This window comes from Caretta caretta, chromosome 13 (genome assembly GCF_965140235.1).
Source record: "Caretta caretta isolate rCarCar2 chromosome 13, rCarCar1.hap1, whole genome shotgun sequence".
Lineage (NCBI taxonomy): Eukaryota > Metazoa > Chordata > Testudines > Cheloniidae > Caretta > Caretta caretta.
This window is the reverse complement of record NC_134218.1, coordinates 219736-239920: the sequence shown is the minus strand read 5'-3', so window position 1 is coordinate 239920 and position 20185 is coordinate 219736. Positions and strand designations below refer to the sequence as shown.

The following is a 20185-nucleotide window of genomic DNA, read 5'->3' as shown; positions in this document are numbered from 1 at the left end:
ATTTTAAAAGAGATGGCTGAGGAGCTCACTGGACCATTAAAGTTGTTTTTCAATAAATCTTGGAACACTGAGGACGTTCCGGTAGACTTAAAATATTGGCACAACATTAGCTTCTTTGTAGAGTACATAGGACGATCTGGGTAATAGGGGCTTGGGCTGATATGGGACGTGATTAATCAAGAATTAAAGGCAAGTAATTAATGCCAATCAGTGGAGGTTTGTGGAAGATAGATCCTATCAAACTAACTTGATATGTGTTTTGAGATTACATGTGTGGTTGATAAAAGTAATAGCGTTTGTGCAATATACTTAGAATTCCGTAAGGCATGTGACTTGGTTCCACACAACGTTTGATTAGAAAACTAGACTGATACAAAATTAGCATGGCATGCAATAAATAGATTAAAAACTGTCTGAAAGGTCTCAAAAGGTAACTGTAAATGGGGAATAATCCATGAATGGATGTGTTTCTAATGGGGTTCCTTAGGGATCCGTTCTTGGCTCTACAATATTGAACATTTTTATCAGTGATCTGGGGGGGATGACATAAAATCATCACCGATCAAGTTGGCAGATGACCCAGAAATTGGGGAGTGGAAAATAATGAAGAGTACAGGTCACTCATATAAAGTGATCTGGATCGTGTGGTAAACTGGGTGCAAGGAAACAGTGTTTTAATACAGGCAAATGTAAGGACGTGTATCTGAACAAAGAACGCAGGCTACGCTTGCAAGATTGGAATGAGACTATCTGGGAAGCAGTTTCTCTGAAAAAGACTTAAGGGTCATGATGGGTCATCAGCTGAACATGAGCTTGCAAGTGCAATTGTGGCCAAAAGGGCTAATGTGTTCCTTGGATGTATAAACAAGAAAACATCAAGTAGGAGTTAGTAGTTTAATATTAATTCTGCATTTGGCACAGGTGCAACTGCTGCTGGAATACTGTGTCCAGTTCTAGTGTCCACAATTCAAGAAGGATTCATAGATTCCCAGGCCAGAAGGGACCACTGTGATCTTGTAGTCTGACCTCTTGTATAGCACAGGCCTGAGAACTTCCCCAAAATAACTGCTAGAGCAGAGCTTTTAGGAAACATCCAATCTTGATCTAAAAATTGCAAGTGATGGAGAATCCACTATGATGCTTTGTAAATTGTTCCAGTGGTTAATGACCATTTTCACCCAAGCTGTCTTCCAACTAGTTCCTCCCTGTTTGTCAGGACCAACTCCAGAATAGCTTCTCTTAGTTGCTTTCCCCACTTTATGTAATAAAAAATTGTATCCAATGCATTCTAAGAACTTGTTGGATAATCTGTGCCCTACTCTATTATTTTCCTTTTTGTTATTTAAAAAACAAACAAAACCCTCATATACTACTTCTTCCTGGTTAGGTGGTCTATAGTAGACACCCACCCTGACATCACCCTTGTTTTTTTTACCCCTTTTATGATTTCCCTGAGGCTTTCAGCAGGTATACCTCCCACTTCTATCTCATCTTCCGTGCAAGTGTATATCTTTGATATATTGAGCCACACAACCTACCTTATTTTCCTTCCTGAACAAGCTGTTCCCTTCGAAACCAATTTTCCAGTTATGTGAATTCCACAAACCTTTTCTCCTCCATGAGCTGAATGGGTAGTTCCTGCAGAAGGAGACGGTTAGGAACATGGTAGAAGCAAAGGTCGTAGGACCACACTTGTTGCACATCTGTAATGCTTCCCAGGGATGCCTAGGGTTGTGGGGCACCTAGCTACCACCTGCCCTTCACACGATGAAACCTTGTCTGTGCCTGCCAGGCATCAGCTTCCTTAACCCCACCATCCATAGTCAACATAAGTGCTCTTTTAGCCTACACGAGCTCCACCATACCTTTTCAGGTTAGTGATAAATACAATCCAACATCATACACACATTCTAGAGCCTAAATTTAACTAACATGCCTACTTATCGAAGAAGGTGCTGCTTACCTGGCGTCCTTCTCACAGTATTTTTCAACCAGGATGGCTGAGACCATCCTTTCCTAAAACCAAGCCTGCCAGCTGCTTTTCTTCCTAGATGAAGGGTGCCTGAGCGTCTCTCTGCACCCCTGGATACATTAGACCAGTCCGTTCTTCATTTGTAAACCGGTGTGTGTGTGTATGTATGTACACTCCCTCACACCCCCCCGTTCACCTCTTCCTGTTAATTTCCTCTCTTGAAGTTCCTGCAATCTCTTCATTAGCATTTGACTTATGTCAATAGACCTTCATTGTATGACACCCAGTATACAGAGGTTTATTAGAGCCCTGGGCAAAAGAACATTTGGGCCCCCACTCCCCATTAAAAACACAAATGTATCAAAAACCATTAATACAAAGATGCCATTCAGTGTTTACACACTGCATTAATAAAGCAAATCCTATTCCAGTTCATTATGCCTAAATTAATTGCTCAGTTTTTCCACATAGAAAATGAGTCTGGCTAGATATTATCTGTACCATTACACAAAGGTATTCACTGCTGATCTGGACAACATGGCTGTTGCAAGAATCAGTCATTCACTGTTCAACAAGTGATTCTTTCATCTCCACCAATTTTCTTAAACCTGACCATTAAACGTTTTTTTCCACCCATTGATCCTGTTACAGTCCAGTTGTTCTGCTGTGGAAGCAAAGGTGTCTGAAAGACAACAGTCACAATTCCAGAAAGTAACTTAATTAAAAGAAATAATTCTTACCTGAGGTAAAATTACTCTATTATTAAGAACTTTAAGTTCTTCTTCAAGTGATTGCTTATATCGATTCCAATTAGATGTGCATGCGCCGTATGCGCAGTCTTCGGAAAGTTGTTCCTCTAGCAGCAGCCATCGCGTTGGCTGTGGAGCCCTCTGGAGTGGCGTCTTCATTGTGCTCAGTGTATGATCCTGCCGACCCGGAGCCTCCTCAGTTTCTTCTTACTGCCAGTGACAGTCGTTGCAACTGTAGTGTCTTGCTGAGCAAGTTCTACTGCATTTCCGTAGCCTCTTTGTTTTTGTCTCTGTTCTTTATACGTTTTAGTTAGTTAGTATTTGTTCTTAGCAGTTGGGCTGGGGGGTTTACCCTCTATCCCGACTGCTTTTTTCTCTGGAGGGCTTTCGTGCCCAAGTCCATCAGGGACCCCTCTCACGAGCAACTCCTTATCCAGGAGGTGCAGGCGCTCCTTGCCATGGGAGAGGTTGAGGAGGTTCCTCAGGAGCTTAGGGGTAAGGGATTCTACTCCCAATACTTCCTAATCCCCAAGGCCAACGGGGGTCTCAGACCCATTCTAGACCTGCAAGGACTCAACAAACTCATGGTAAAGTTGAAGTGCCGCTTGGTCTCCCTGGGGACCATTATCCCCTCCCTGGATCCAGGAGACTGGTATGCCGCCCTCGACATGAAGGATGCGTACTTACACGTAGGTTTCAGAGTAGCAGCCGTGTTAGTCAGTATTCGCAAAAAGAAAAGGAGTACTTGTGGCACCTTAAAGACTAACAAATTTATTTGAGCATAAGCTTTCGTGAGCTACAGCTCGCTTCATCGGATGCATTCCAATGAAGCGAGCTGTAGCTCATGAAAGCTTATGCTCAAATAAATTTGTTAGCCTCTAAGGTGCCACAAGTCCTCCTTTTCTTTTTGCATACTTACACATAGCGATTCGTCTAGTACACAGCGCTTCCTACGCTTCATGGTCAACAACAAGCATTACCAATTCACTGCTCTACCATTCGGCCTCTCAGCAGCCCCCAAGTGTTCACCAAGTGCATGTCGGTCGTGGCTGCTTTCCTCTGTCGCCAGCAGGTGCAAGTATACCCCTACCTTGACGACTGGCTGCTCAGGGGCCACACCAAGGCACAGGTGCAGTTCCAAATCTGTTTGGTCAGGTGCACGTTCGAGTGGCTGGGTCTCCTCCTCTCCTTGGGGAAGTCTACCTTGGAATCGACCCAGAGAATACAGTTCATTGGGGCAGTGTTAGACTTGGTTCAGGCACGAGCCCTTCTGCTGGAGTCCCAATTCTGAGCAATCACAGACATAATTCAAAGCCCCCAGCAATTCCCAACCACAACAGCAAGGGGGTGCCCGAATCTCCTTGGCTACTTGCACTTACATGACCCTGCCCGCCAGGCTGTGGCTCAGACCGTTGCAGGCATGGCTTGCATCGGCCTACCGCCTGGGGCGCAACAGCTTGAATTCAGTAGTCACGGTGCCAGGACAGATCCTCACGTCCCTCCACTGGTGGCTCGACCCCCAAGCGGTGTGCGGAGGAGTCCCCTTCCACAATACTCAAACTTCCTTGTCCCTGGTTACAGATGCGTTGGATCTGGGATGGGCGCATCTGCAGGACCTCCAGACACAGGGCCTATGGTCACAGGATGAGCTCTCCCTACATATCAACATCAAGGAGCTGAGGGTGGTGCGCTTTGCTTGCCAGGCCTTTCAGGCCTGACTGCAAAGCCATTGTATAGCGGTTCTAATGGACAACACCACCACCATGTTTTACATCAACAAGCAAGGGGGAGCCCGTTCCTATGCCGGGAGGCCCTCCAGCTGCAGGAGTTCTGCATAGCCCACTCCATTCACCTGGAAGCATCCTTTCTACCAGGAGTTCAGAACATGCTGGCGGACCACCTCAGCAGGTCCTTCTGCATGCACGAGTGGTCCATCTAGCCAGATGTCCTACACCTCATTTTCCAAAGGTCGGAGTTTCCCCAGCACAACAGGAAGTGTTTGCCACCCAGCACAACAGGAAGTGCCCAATGTTCTGCTCCTTCCAGGGTCACGGCCCAGGCTCCCTCACGGATGCTTTCCTTCTATCCTGGAGAGGTTGCCTGCTCTACGCCTTTTTCCCCCATTCCCTCTCGTGCATGAGGTCCTCCTGCTCAAGGTCCACAAGGAGTGGGCAAAAGTAATTCTGATAGCTCCAGTGTGGCCTTGACAACACTGGAACCCCACACTACTGGAGCTGTCGGAGGCACTGGTCATGTTCCCTCTCCTCCCCGACTTACTCACTCAGGACCACGGTTGCCTCCCATCACCCCAACCTATGGTCCCCCCACCTCACGGCTTGGAAGCTTCATGGGTGAACCCCATGGAACTTCCGTGCTCTGAGCACGGAAGGGAAGTCCTCCTCAGTAGCAGGAAGCCCTCTACTAGAGCCACGTATCTGGCAAAGTGGAAGAGATTCTTGTGTTTGTGTGACCAGCGTCGCATACCTCCCCTCCAGGCGTCGAGACCTCTCATCTTGGAATACCTCCTACATCTGAAACTGCAAGGCCTGGCAGCATCCTCCATAAGGGTACACCTCACTGCTATCTCGGCCTTCCACCCAGGAGCGTCTGGTTCATCTGTCTTCACCAACCCTATGGTTGGTTGCTTCCTTAAAGGTTTGGACCACCTACATCCCAAGATCCAGCAGCGTGTCCCTGTGTGGGACCTTAACCTGGTCCTTTCCAGGCTCATGGGGCCCCCATTCGAATCACTGGAAACTTCCTCCCTCCTGTACCTGTCTTGGAAGGTAGTGTTCCTGGTCGCCATTATGTCTGCGAAGAGGGTGTCTGAGCTAAAGGCCCTCGCCTCTGATTCACCTTACATGGTTTTCCACAAGGATAAGGTGCAACTCAGGTGACATCCAGCCTTTCTTCCCAAGGTGGTGTTGCACTTCCACATCAGTCAAGACATTTTCCTGCCCATCTTTTACCCTAAGCCTCATGCCAGTAACTGGGAACAGCGGCTTCATTTCCTCAATGTTTGCCGAGCACTAGCTTTCTACACTGAGCGCACTAAGCCATTCAGAAAGTCAAACCAGTTATTCATAGCAGTGGCAGACCGGAGGAAAGGACTCCTGGTCTCATCTCCAAGAATATCCTGGATCACGTCGTGCATCTGCACATGCTACGAGCTGGCCAATGTACGAGCCCTGGCTCTTACTGCGCACTCCACGAGGGCCTGGGCCTCGTCAGCGGTGTTCTTGGCCCAGGTCCCAATCCAAGAAATCAGCAGGGCAGCAACTTGGTCCGCGGTGCATACCTTCACTTCTCACTACGCCATCGTCTGGCACGCCAGAGATGATGCGACTTTCGGAAGAGTGGTGCTGCAATCAGTGTTCTCTTAACTCCGGCCCCACCGTCTAGGTAAGGCTTGGGAGTCACCTAATTGGAACGATATAAGCAATCACTCGAAGAAGGAAAAACGGTTACTCACCTCCTGTAACTGTTGTTTCTCGAGATGTGTTGCTCATATACATTCCAAACCCGCCCGCCTTCCCCTATGTTGGAGTAGCTGGCAATAAGGAACTGAGGAAGTGCTGGGTCGGCTGGGTCTTATATTGAGCTCCATGAATGCACCGCTCCAGGGGGATCCACAGCTGACCTGACGGGTGCTGCTAGGGGAAAAACTTTCCAATGACTGAGCGTGCAGCGCGTGCACACCTAATTGGAATGGATATAAGCAACACAACCATTTCAACCAATGGTGCAAACTGGTTTAAAACAAAGTTTGCAACTGATCACATAAACTATGAAAAAATTAGAGACTAACCAATTTATTTGAGCATGAGCTTTCGTGAGCTACAGCTCACTTCATCGGATGCATACTGTGGAAACGGCAGAAGACATTATATACATAGAGACCATGAAACAATACCTCCTCCCACCCCACTCTCCTGCTGGTAATAGCTTATCTAAAGTGATCATCAAGTTGGGCCATTTCCAGCACAAATCCAGGTTTTCTCACCCTCTGCCACCCCACACACAAGCTCACTCTCCTGCTGGCAATAGCTCATCCAAACTGACTGTAAGGAGAGTGGTTAGGGCAACAAAAATGATTAGGGGTCTGGAACACATGAGTTATGAGGAGAGGCTGAGGGAGCTGGGATTGTTTAGTCTGCAGAAGAGAAGAATGAGGGGGGATTTGATAGCTGCTTTCAACTACCTGAAAGGGGGTTCCAAAGAGGATGGCTCTAGACTGTTCTCAATGGTAGCAGATGACAGAACGAGGAGTAATGGTCTCAAGTTGCAGTGGGGGAGGTTTAGATTGGATATTAGGAAAAACTTTTTCACTAAGAGGGTGGTGAAACACTGGAATGCGTTACCTAGGGAGGTGGTAGAATCTCCTTCCTTAGAGGTTTTTAAGGTCAGGCTTGACAAAGCCCTGGCTGGGATGATTTAACTGGGAATTGGTCCTGCTTCGAGCAGGGGTTGGACTAGATGACCTTCTGGGGTCCCTTCCAACCCTGATATTCTATGATTCTATGATTCTGCCGTTTCCACAGTATGCATCCGATGAAGTGAGCTGTAGCTCACGAAAGCTCATGCTCAAATAAATTGGTTAGTCTCTAAGGTGCCACAAGTACTCCTTTTCTTTTTGCGAATACAGACTAACACGGCTGTTACTCTGAAACCTATGAAAAAATTATGAAAGAATCTGATGTGTGCCAAAGTGATTGTCTAGGCCTTCTGCCAACGGCAATTCATGTCCAACCTGAGAAAGTTGACATTTTACCAGTTAAGTTTTAGGACTAACTATTTCAGCTAACCGGAAACTAGCTTATATTTATACATTAAATCACACTTCTAAGGATAGTCCAGGTTCTGATTAGTTAGAGCACATAACAGGATGTTTGGTCATTACTAAGCTAATGAGAATGTAGTTTTTCCAATAATACTGCAGAGAGAGAACATTCATTACTCCATTATACGAATGCCATATCAGTGTAATGGAGGGAAAAAAGTAACTAAAACTGAAGGTAAATTTCTCCTACTTCTGTAACTATCTGGGTTTTTCCTTCGTTTTATCCCTCCTGCAGGCTTGGCTTTGGCATTCACATAGCAACAGATGACCATTAGCCCATGAAAACAGTTGATTCCACTGCCTATCTTTGTTAAGTAAATTTGTATGGGCCACAATTCATTTGTGAAACACCTAGTTGAGTGAGTTGTGTCTGGAAGCTGTGGCCTAGTTTAAACAGTGCCACATCAGTCCATGCTGGGTGAGGGGGGAAATACACACAAGGATCTTAATCATGCAGTCTGGGGTAAATAGCACTATAGTCTTTCATCCACTGCTAAGATGGGAGAACTGTACTATGGAAGGCCTCATATCAGCTGAGCAGGGGGTAAATTAATGCCATATCACAGTGGACATGCAAGAATCCACACTAAGATCCCAAGGCTGTGAACCATGTGCATGGGGAGGTGGGCTTGACAAAGGTCTTAGGGATTCAGGTGGGGGTAAATGGGGCTATATCATGACATATTAGGATGGGGGTAAATAATGCTGCATTGTGAGATGCAGTGATAGTGGCATCCAAAGGCCTTGACACTGTGGACGGAGGCATAAAAAACCCCCACAAACAAAGCCTGTCTCACCATATACTTTGCAATCACCAAATAAGACCGGGAAAAAAAAACTGGAAGAGAAGAGGAGAGAATAGGTCATGTCTAGGGGAGAGAAGTGATTGAACATTGAGAGGCAAGGCAGAAACAATGGGGGCTCCCACAGGAGGGAGGGTTTGGGGTTTCCATGTTTCCCCTCTTGACCAGGACAGCAGAGAGTGTCGTCGTCTGGCTCCCTGTTGCATTTCCCTGGGAGCTGCCGCTGTGGGTTGAGGTGGCGGGGATTTCCCTGGCTCCCCTAGCCGCGGGGAGCTCCCTATCCTGGTGGCGCCCCTCTCCCCCCATCTATGTTCTTCTGGTCACTGATGTGCTGCAGGTTGCAGCCCGTGTCCTTGCGGCTCAGCTTGGGTTTCGGGCAGTAGGACTTCAGCCAGGAGTGGGCATTCCTGTGCAGCTTGGGGCTGGAGGAGATGCAGCAGGAGATGGTGTTCCCTATCTTCCTTCGCCACCTATCTCTGGCTGCCCGGCCAGGTGCAGGAGGATACTGGGGGAGCCTGTCACCAGCAGTGGCAAGAAGCCATGGGCAGCAGCGAAGAAAACAACACACAGGAAAGGAAGAGGTGACGGCTGCTGCTGCTCCCTCCAGCTGCACTCAGTGGCTGACCACTCCCCCCCCACCCCTCCAAACTGGTGCATCCAAGAATCCTTGCTCCGAGCACAGCCAGCAGAGCAGAGGGTGCAGCAGCTAAATCATCCTGTCCTGGCATCATGAGATTTTTCTGGGGGCTCCAAGCGTTAATCTACCACTACCAGTATACAATGGCCAGCTGGGGAGATAAGTGTCTCCTACTTCCTGTCTGGTAGAACCTGTCTTAAGGCACGTCACTGCTTTAAAACCATAATTTCTCTCTCTCTCTCTCTCTCTCTCTCTCACAAACACACACACACCCCTTTATATATTATCTGCAGATACATTTAGCAAAGATTATGACAACCAGTGCAACACAGGCTGGCAGTAGAGACTTCACATGACACTCTTTGGTGAACTAATATGTAGATGCCAGACCCAGGGGACTTCTGTAACCTTTATGCATCTCTATGCCCGTTAGCATCAAGAGGTCTTTGGGTCACACCACCTACTCCCTGTACCCTTAGGAGCCCTCCTGGGCATAGGCCAAGATGCCAGCTACAAAGCCCCTTTGGGGATGAGTCTTGGAATGTGCGATGCGTGGGAGAGAACCCCTTGTGTCTTCCTGGGAACTGAGACCTGGGGAGGTTCTCTCCCTCCCTTAAAATATCTGCCTTGGAGTTCCTGGGCACTAGCTTGCTGCCTGTAGGGGAAGTTGTGCTCTGTTGAGGGTGCCTTTCTCTTTCCCACCAGGTGCTGCTAAATACCGTCAGATCCTACAGAAAGTGGAGCCTCGAATTGTCATAGTGGAAGAAGCAGCAGAGGTGCTGGAGGCTCACACCATCACCACTCTGAGCAAAGCCTGTCAGCACCTCATCCTCATTGGAGACCACCAGCAGGTAACGTGTCCATGTGGGGCCTGCTCCACTGTACAGAGACAGAGATAGGGCACAGCAAAATGCCAAGCAGGAGGGTCCCACAGGTTTATCATCCTCCCCCTGCCATATAGCTAAATCCACAGTGGCAGTCACTGGCCCTGCCTCCCCTTAGTCCCCAATGTGCTTCCGGGGACAAAACTCTTGTGCAGCTCTGGCAGTAACTTAACCTCACTTACTTCTAAGCCTGATTCGTTGTAGCTGAGCTGGCCCGAATACTTGGCATTGCTTCAAAAACCCTGTTGCTGCTCTTCCAGTGGTGGAGAGAGGAAAGCGTTGCAGATGGATGGGAGGGAGAACTCATAACAGCTGGACTCTAACACTTTCATTTCCAGTTGCGGCCTAGTGCTAATGTGTATGACCTGGCCAAGAACTTCAACCTGGAGATGTCTCTCTTTGAGCGGCTGGTGAAAGTCGGCTTCCCCTTTGTCCGCTTGAATTATCAGGTGAGGAGCAGCTCTAGAATCTCCGCTTGCTGTACTCATTTTCCATTATATAGGTGTGACAGGTTGTTACCCCGGAGTGCAATCTGGGAACTGTGGGAACCGCTGCGCTCCTCTAAGACACGCAGCTGGGCTGGGGACACAACCAGCCTCACCCAGGCCCTGTTATCACCTAACATTACAGCAGGTGGCACCACTCATCCGAACTGGGTTACCTGACTGCAAACAGCAGACAACGGCCAATTTCCCTGTTCCCCCCTCTATAGTATAAACCCAAAATTATACCGTCTTGCACCACACAGGGATCTGTACAGTGTTAGTTCATTATTGCGCTGCTGCCCCCCCATGGTGAGAGGAATATGCACACTTGTGGTAACCAAACTGAGATGTTTCCCCAGACACTTCATTTAAAGGCACACCGGTTTAGGTTAAAACATAAAACAAGTTTATTAACTACAAAAAGATAGATTTTAAGTGATAGCAAACAGATCAAAGCAGATTACCTAGCAAATACAGATGAGTCGCATCATCCGCGCATTTAACTTACACAAATTCAACTATACATGCTCGGCAAAAAAAAAAAGAAAAATAACAAGATACCTGTAAATAGTTTGGGCGATTCCGCCCACCATTCCATCAATGAGCATATGCCCCGGAGTGAGCGTGAGATGGGACATGTGAATCTGCTGTTCCCGCAGTCTGTGTCAGTTCCCACGTGCCTCTCATAGTGTGAGCATCTCGCCGCGTTGAGTGTGATTCTAGTGTTTAAAGATACTGTACATATTTTTTGTACAAAATGGCCCCTAAACGCAAGCCAACTACTTCATCTGGTGCTCAACTGAAGAAACAGCGATCTGTTCCAACGTTGGAGGAAAAACTGGCTGTGTTGGACTTATTGAGAGATGATATGTCGGTCTCCAATGTGGCGCGTAAATATGGCCGCAATGAATCTAGCATCTGTGCCATCAAGATTCGAGAAAGAAATTTGTCAAGCCATGGCATCAAGTGCTCCAATAACTGCTAAGATGACGAGCCAGGTGCGAGTTAAGACTTTAGTGAAGACTGAAAAGTTCATTACAGACATGAACTGTAAATGTGTGCCTATCGATGGCAACACATTGCGAGAAAAGGCTCTTAGCCTCTATGCGTTCAAATCTCCCGCCGAAGGAGGACAGCCTTCTGATGAGAAGGAGTTCAAAGCCAGCCAAGGTTGGCTTAACAGTTTTAGGAACCACTTCAACCTCAAAAACGTGCAGACTACTGGTGAAGCTGCATCTGCCAATGAAGAGGCAGCAAAAGCCTACCCCGAACAATTAAAGAAAATCATAGAAGAAAAGGGCTATCTTCCGGAACAAGTTTTTAATGCTGATGAGACTGGGCTCTTCTGGAAAAAAATGCCGAACTGCGCTTACACTTCAAAATCAGAAAGACAAGCCCAATTTGCTGAAGTGTTTCAAGCAGCGAAACACTTGAATGATTTAATTTCTGAATTCGATCTCTCTATGGAACGAAGCCTCAAAATCACACGTAGTATTACGGACGATTTGAGACCATATCAAGAAATGTTTGAGCAGCTCAAGAGACAACAGCGACAGTTGCTGATCACCATGTTTTTCAAGGAAAAACAACCAGCAGCAGATGAGCCTACGTAATCAACTTCTCGAGCTGAATCAGAGCCAACCACTTCGTCTACGACTCGCTCTCTGTCACCCAAGCTCTCAGTCACCAACGTCTCCTGGATCAACATCAAGCCCTGATGACCCCCTGTAATTAAAAATACAGTCCTGGAAAATTATATTTTGCATATGTGCTCTTTATTATATACTGTACATTACTGTATACAGTATACATATTACTGTAGAGGGTTGTATACACAAAACCATGTACAGTATACTTTACTTTATGGGTGATTTAAGGGATTTTCAAGGGTAATTTTGACTATACACGATTTTCGCCTTATGCGCTGACTTTAGAACTTAACCCCTGCATAAGATGCGACTCCACTGTAAACAAAACCACAAACTAAGCCTAAAATACTAGAAAGATTGGATATGAATTAGCAGTTTCTCACCCTGACTAACGATTAGGGCCCTACCAAATTCATGGCTGTGAAAAATGCATCATGGACTGTGAAATCTGGTCTTTTGTGTATTTTTACCCTATGCTATACAGATTTCACAGGGGAGACCAATGTTTCTCAAACTGGGGGTCCTAACCCAAAAAAGGGTTGTGGGGGGAGTTGCAAGATTACTGTTGGGGGGGTTGCAGTATTGCCATCTTTACTTCTACGCTGCCTTCAGAGCTTAGTGGGTGGAGAGCAGTGGCTGTTGGCCAGGTGCCCAGCTCTGAAGGCGGTGTCTCACCAGCAGCAGCAGCGCAGAAGTAAGGGTGGCAATCCCATACCATGCCACCCTTACTTCTGTGCTGCTGCCTCGGAGTTGGGTCTGGACCCGACAGTTACAACACCATGAAATTTCAGATTAAATATCTGAAATAATGAAATTTACAATTTTTAAAATCTATGACCAAAATGGACTGTGAATTTGGTAGGGACCAACTGATGATACAAGCAGGCTTGCAGATTCTCAAGGCACAAGCTGCACTTGCTTTGCAACTTGGGATCCCCACCTCCATTCCAAGTCCTTTTTTTTCAGAGCTTTTCTTAGGTGTTGAGTTGTTGTGGGAGAGTGAAGAACAACAGATGATGTCACTCCCTGTTTTATATAGCCTTAGCATATGGCGGGAACCCGTTGTTCCATAAACAGTTCCCAGCCCAGTTTGTAGAAAAATACAGGTACTCAAAATTGAGTCCAGAGTCATGTGCTCTGGTCACATGCCCTTGCAGAGTCATAGCAGCCATTACTTACAGGCTGTCCGGAGCATTCTTAGGAAGGCTCACCAGGTGGGGGATAAGCTTCTCCCTAAAGCCTATTGTTTTTCTTAATGGCCCATTATTCTGAATAGGCCCTTCACAACCAGCTGTTTAGGCTGGAAGCATTTTGCCTAGTGGGTGTCACCCAGGTAGTCCATATTCATAACTTTAGATACAAAAATGATACATGCATACAAATAGGATAATCATATACAGCAAATCATAACTTTTCCAATGTCCCCTTACATGACCCATCTTTTACAAAATGCATCATAATTATGTCATTATCATATCATAATATTACTATGACAAATATGGGGTGTAGTGTCACAATAGGAATTTACCTGGTTGGAGTCTTGGAGTCTAAAGGAAGCTCAGCCTTATATTCCTGCTCCCATAGCAATCTGAAAATCAAAACAAAAAAACAGGTTTTGCTTAATCCCTGAGAAGAGCGCTGGGATCTGTCAGATCCATGCAGACCAGCTTCTGTGTCCGTTCAAGACACAGGCACTCCATCTTCTGATACAGCCTTTCTGCTTTTGGGCTCTCTCCCTGTTGCATAACTGAAGCTGGTGAGAGAAGCAGACTCACAAAACACATAGCAACATCTCAAAATTTCATATACAATGAAGATACATTGTAACATTAATATTGAACAGATTGTGACTTTTAAAATGGTATCTCACAAGGCATACTTTGTACAATACGTATAATCATATAACAGTAGTGAATATGTGGGTACAGGGGGTTACAGGGGGTATATAATGTCACAGTGATGTCATGCTGGTGGTGGCTTTTGTGATCTGGACAACCTGTCCACTGGGAACTGCACTGAAAGCAACAAACTTACTTACAGTCCCATATCTTCATGAAGATACATTTGGTCATTTCCATCTGGTTGGATTGGAATTGATGACAGAGGGAGGGTTAGTTTCCATTTCTGCGGCACCATTGTCTCGTATTTGGTCATTGTCTTCCCTGATGAAGCAGAAATGGAGGGATGGTTCAGTTCATTCCATCATGTGAGAAATTTGCCCATTTATGTTGGCTACTGCTAACCCTAGCCCTCCTTTAACTTTTGTTTCTGTATTCCAGCACCGCATGCGCCCTGAGATTGCCCAGCTCCTCACTCCTCACATATACCAGGAGCTGGAGAATCATCCCTCTGTTCTCAAGTATGAAAACATCAAGGTGAGTTTGCAGAAGGCACCAAGCAATTTCTGTTTATGTTCCCTCTAATTTTTGACAGGCTGTGTGCATAAAAAATTTCTTCTGTGCAAATTTTTGTGCGCGCGATGTTTCACCATGTGCGCGGGGTTTAGGATCTGTGTGTGCACGCACACGCGCACAGCTTAGAGGGAACAGTGCTCTCAACCCCCCTTACTGGGTAGAATGACCCTCTGCTTATATCATCCAAACCAGTCACTTCTATGGGTTTTATTCACATATTCTGTCTCTTTGATCAAGTTTAGCTGATTAAAAATTGGTAATTTAAATAAAGAAATCAGGTGATGTAGGAGTAGTTATCTTATCTTATAAACAAGATGGATGGATGTTGTTTATATTACCTTAGTGCCTACACCGTAGTCAAGGACCTGGGCCCCATTGTGCTAGACGCTGTACAAACACAGAACAAAAAGATTGTCCCTGCCCAAAGAGCTAAGTATTTGCATGGAGAGAAAATACTGGGTACGAAAGGGCTCTTTAATCTAGCGGAGAAATGCACAACAAATACCAATGGCTGGAAGCTGAAGGTAAACAAATTCCAATTAGAAATAAGGCGCAAATTATTAACAGCCAAGGGTGATCAACCACTGGAACAAACTCCCAAGGAAAATGGTGGATTCTTCATCTCATGATGTCTTCAAGACTGGATGCCTTTCTAGAAGATGATTTAGTCAAACACATTAGTGGGGTCAATACAGAAGTTAACTGAGTAAAATTCTCTGGCCTGTGTTATGCAGGAGGTCAGACTAGGGTCCCTTCTAGCCTTAAATTCTATTAATCTGTGGACACTAACATGGAATCCTGGTTTTGGTCTAATGGGAAAAACATGTTCAACCAGTGCAGTTAATTAAGCAGCTGTTACTGTAACTTCAGGCACTCAAAGAGCCACAGAATTGTGCCCACATCCATGAATATCCATCTTTCCTGAAGAAGCTTGTCTCTGGCTGAAATGGCCTGATTGTCCCTTAGGGAGATAGGAGCAACCCAACTAATAGGCAGTTCCTCTTTGTTCAGTGTCAGGGAATGAACATTCTACTTGCATGTTCACCTAGGGTGAATGGAAACTTTAGACAGGTGCATGGGCTACATTCTCCACCTCATTGGAGGAGGGAGCCAGGGATCAACAGGGACTCTGACACTACTAGCCCTTACTATGGAAGAGAGGAGAAACCCTTGCTTTCTTCTCTGCAATGGGTAGGGTTTGTGTCGAAGGGTCCAAACACTGCGGTGGCTGTGTCAAAGAGAATGGGGGTTAAGAGGAAGGTAAGATCAAACAAAACACTGAAAAATAAAAGGAATGGTGTGAATTATGGGATTGAGAAAGCAAGACTAATTGAGAAAGAAAAAGATTGTCATGGAAGACAAGAATCTAAAATAGCCAGTCTCTGAAGTGCCATGAAAGGGGGAGAATAGTGTGATGGGAGAATGAAGTACATACACTTATTCAGAGTCCAATAACAAACTCTCAAACTCATACATATAAAGCTGTATTACGTGGACTACAAGTATTGCATATATGTGTTAGAGAAAAGTGACTAAGGGTCCCATGGGGGTGGGATACTGAAAGTGTTTTTCACCCTGGCTAGTAGGTATCAAGTAAATAAACACTGTGCATGGCTATTTTATCACCCATTTCTCCCACCTAACCTTAAATACACGAGTATTCGCGCTGAGTAGTGTGAATGAATGAGCCGTGATTTCTCGTTTGTAGCCTGGGAACATGCCACTAGCACAAACTCCTTTTTGTAACCAAAAGAATAAATTGTAGTTGTTGAACTCTAATTAAGATAAGGAATCAAATCCTCTACATGCTGCTGGATTCCTGGAATAGTCAGTGATGTACCAGTGGGACACTGTATGGCCAACAAGCTCCCAAACTCTCCCTTACTAGGTACGTTATGAGGGGTCTGACTGAGGGGTATTTGCCTTAAGTGTGCAATGACCAGGGTCCTGCACCCTGAATCCAAGTCATCTACAGAGGAACTGCTAAGTGGGTCATCATAGGCATGAAAGAGTGGGTTGCAGTGCTGGAAGGTTAGAATGTTTCTTCCATGGTAACGTTTTTCCTTCTTTTCTTTTCAGGGGATCTTATCTAACCTTTTCTTTGTGGAGCATGACTTCCCTGAACAGGAGATCCAGGAAGGGAAAAGCCATCAGAATCCACATGAGGCCCAGTTTGTGGTGGAGCTGTGCAAATACTTCTTGTGTCAGGACTACTTGCCCTCCCAGATCACCATCCTCACCACCTACACTGGGCAGCTCTTCTGTCTGCGTAAACTCATGCCTGCCAAGATCTTCACAGGTGTGAAGGTTCATGTGGTGGATAAGTATCAGGGTGAGGAGAATGACATTATCTTGCTGTCACTTGTGCGGAGTAATAAGGAAGAGAGAGCTGGGTTCCTGCAGATTTCTAACCGGATCTGCGTAGCATTATCCAGAGCTAAGAAAGGGCTGTACTGTATTGGGAATATGGGAATGCTTGGCAAGGTGCCTCTCTGGAGCAAGATCATTCACACCCTGCGGGAGAAGGGTCATATTGGTCGCTCACTGATGCTCTGCTGTCAGAACCATCCTGACACTAAGACTCTGGTGTCCAAGGGAGCAGACTTCTGCAGAGTTCCTGAAGGGGGCTGTAGTCGCCCCTGTGAATTCAGGCTGAATTGTGGACACGTCTGCACTCGAGCATGTCACCCCTATGACTTAGAGCACAAAGAGTTTCAGTGTATGAAGCCCTGTCAAAAGGTGCTCTGCAAAGATGGCCATCGTTGCCCCCAGTTGTGCTTTGAGCGCTGTGGACAGTGCATGGTGAAAGTGCTGAAAACCATCCCAAAGTGTGGCCACCAGCAGATGGTCCCTTGCTCCACTCCTGAGAGTGAGTTTTGCTGTCAAGAGCCTTGTCAGAAATATCTGAAATGTGGGCACAGATGTAACATGTCCTGTGGGCAGGAATGCAGTGTTCAGTGTCTTGAGATGGTTATGGTCACACTGAAATGTGGCCACAACCAGCAGGTGAAGTGCTGGATCACAGTGGAGATGAAACATGGGATGCCTGTGAAATGCAAAACCAAATGCCCTGTCCCACTGGATTGTGGCCATGCGTGCCCAGGTTCCTGCCATACCTGCTTTGAAGGGCGATTTCATGAGCACTGCAAGAGCCCATGTAAGCGCTTCCTGATCTGCTCCCACAAGTGTCAGCAGCCTTGCACCAGGGAATGCCCTCCATGCCAGCAAGCCTGTCAGAACCACTGCATCCACAGTCGGTGCAAAAAGAAATGTGGAGAGATTTGTATCCCATGCATGGAGCCATGTGAGTGGCGGTGTCAGCACTACCAGTGTACCAAGCTTTGCTCTGAACCATGCAACAGGCCCCGTTGCGATGTACCATGCACTAAGCTACTGCGCTGTGGTCATACTTGCATTGGGTTGTGTGGGGAACCTTGCCCAAAAAAGTGCCGTGTGTGTCACCAGGATGAAATCACTCAGATCTTTTTTGGCTTTGAGGATGAGCCAGATGCTCGCTTTGTGGAGCTGGAGGATTGTGGCCACATATTTGAGGTCCAAGGCTTCGACTATTACATGGATGAAGATGAAAATATCATCAAGCTGAAGGTCTGCCCCAGCTGCCAGACAGCCATCAGGAAGAACTTGAGGTATGGCACCATTGTGAAAAGGCGGCTGGAAGAGATAGAGAAAGTGAAGGAGAGAATCCAAGGTCCAGTAAGTGAAATTGAAACTAGCAGGCATAGACTGCAGGGTGTGTTGGAAGGGAAGGCGGTTCTGCGAAGAAATCTGTCCCTTAAATATCTCATGCTGGAAGAGAAGCTGATACATCCTGATCTCTCCACAAAGAGTATTGGACTTCTTGAGAACCTGATTGGCTTCTATGGACGCCTGGGTGAGCTGATGAGCTCCCTGAACAAGCTTGATGCGAGCGAGAAGGAAGGACTGAGGAGGCGACTGGCTGAAATTCAGGAGTGGTTGGACAAGCCCCGACTAAGCTTCACTGGCCAGGAGCTCTCCGACCTCCAGAGTGAGATTCAGAGGCTTACATACCTGGTGAGTCTCCTGGCCAGATGCAAAACAGCAACTGCAAAGATGAATACTTCTATCTCGAGAGAAATTGCCACTCTGCGGCAGATCCTGGAGGGAACGAAGAAGTTCACCCAAGAGGACGAAAAGGTGGTGAAGATGAAAATGGAAGAACTAAAGACAGCTCTGCCAGAGTCTGGGTTGGGAATCTCTGAGGAGGAGCGAGTTCAGATTGTTAGTGCCTTTGGTTATCCACAAGGTCACTGGTTCAAGTGCCCCAATGGCCACATTTATGTGATTGGTGACTGTGGTGGGGCAATGGAGAGAAGCAAGTGCCCAGAGTGTAAGGCAGTTATTGGAGGTGAAGATCACACTCTAGAGCACAGCAACCGTCTGGCCCCTGAAATGGATGGGGCAACTCATGCAGCCTGGTCAGAAACTGCAAATAACATGCTGAACTTTGAGGACCTTCGCAGGCTGATATAGAAGAGCCCATCTCCCTCAGTAGAAGACCTTTTAACCCCATTAATGCCCTTCCCCACTGCCAAGCTGCATAGCGTGTGGAGTAGCCAGATGGTGCGCTCTGGCTCTGCTTGGCAAATTGGGTTTCTTGTGATTAACACTTGCTGGTGTTCGTTGCTAGAACTAGTCCCATTTCCTATTGGCACTTTATCTGTGGAATCAAGCAACTGAATGAAGTAGAAACAGAAAAAAATTCGCCTGCTTTAGCCTGAAGTATGCATGGGGCCTCATGCAATTCCAGGGCTGGCAGGCACCAGTCTGTGGTGGCATCAGCCCCTGCAGTAGCTCTGGCTACTGCTCATTGCACTGATCGTTTAACCCGAAATCTTTTATAGCCTAATAAATTTTATTCATAGTCCTATAAATGATATATTTACTTTGTTGGGTTCTTCCCCTACTCACCCTCTGGGCTGCTGTCTGTCCCCCACCCTAAGGGCTGGGCTCTGTGTCCCCCTTCGTGCTGCTGTCTCCCATTATCTTCCCCGTGCTGGGCCCTGTGTGTCTTGCCCAGCCCCGTGCTGCACTGCCTGCTGCGCCCGCAAGCTGCTCTGTAGAGGCGGCTGCTGGGAGGGAGAGGGAGATGTCTCCACAATGGCCCCTGGCTTGTTCCTGGTGTTGGACGTGTCCTTGGCTCGCGGGGGCCAGGGCATTCTAAGAAAACAGCCAGCGTGTCTCTCTCTCAGGCTGGGGTGCGGGGGAGGGGCGAGACCAGGTCCATAGACCTTCAGCTAGGCCCCAGTGCCTCCTTGCAGGGACCAGCAAGTCTTCCCTAACGTGTCCAGTGCTGGCCCTGGCGCAAGGTGTTTCACTCTAAGGGGTCCGCTCCCCCAGGCTCACGATAGACCCAGCGCCCCCCGGGGAGCGTGACCCCCATGACCTCCCACTTCGCTATGGGCTGTGCGGAAACAAAGCGCGTAGAGGAAGAGTCGGTACGCCCCTTCCGGGATAGGTGCCCTGAATCCCGTCCCTCATTGGCCGGAACGTGCAGCGTTGGTCTCTCCCTATTGGCCCTGGGGACTGTCAGTCTCCTCCAGATCCTGTCTTTGGTTAGCGGGATTGTGCAAGCAGGAGCCAATCAGGCTCTCGGGCAGGAAATTAGAAGAAGTAGCCCCGCCTTTGGAAGCCCCTTAAAGCAGGAGACCCAAAGCAGGAGCAACAAGCAAGTCCAAGAAATCACAGGCCGAGGCGGCTCGCTTGGAGCGGC

At 47.1% G+C, this 20185-nt stretch overlaps 1 protein-coding gene and 1 long non-coding RNA gene across 6 annotated transcripts in view; one reads left to right on the top strand and one right to left on the bottom strand.

Annotated features, from left to right (window-relative positions):
• The window catches only part of ZNFX1 (zinc finger NFX1-type containing 1), a 37090-nt gene extending 17744 nt beyond the window's left edge, over positions 1-19346 (top strand). For all 4 annotated transcript variants that reach the window (XM_048820219.2, XM_048820216.2, XM_048820217.2 and 1 more), the window contains exons 11-14: positions 9707-9852; positions 10224-10334; positions 14299-14394; positions 16513-19346. In XM_048820219.2, the coding sequence (XP_048676176.1) occupies positions 9707-9852; positions 10224-10334; positions 14299-14394; positions 16513-18945 (2786 nt within the window). In that variant the 3' untranslated portion in view covers positions 18946-19346. The remainder of the gene's footprint in view (positions 1-9706; positions 9853-10223; positions 10335-14298; positions 14395-16512) is intronic.
• LOC125622314 (uncharacterized) lies at positions 1504-20162 on the bottom strand. Of its 2 annotated transcripts, none has more exons than XR_007352709.2 (4): positions 19384-20162; positions 14058-14181; positions 13548-13607; positions 1504-1638 (listed from the first exon to the last, which is right to left on the bottom strand). It is a non-coding gene; the product is annotated as an uncharacterized LOC125622314 (long non-coding RNA). The 2 variants fall into 2 exon arrangements; XR_007352708.2 differs by lacking the exon at positions 1504-1638 and adding an exon at positions 10754-12095.
• Positions 20163-20185: the final 23 nt, after the last annotated feature.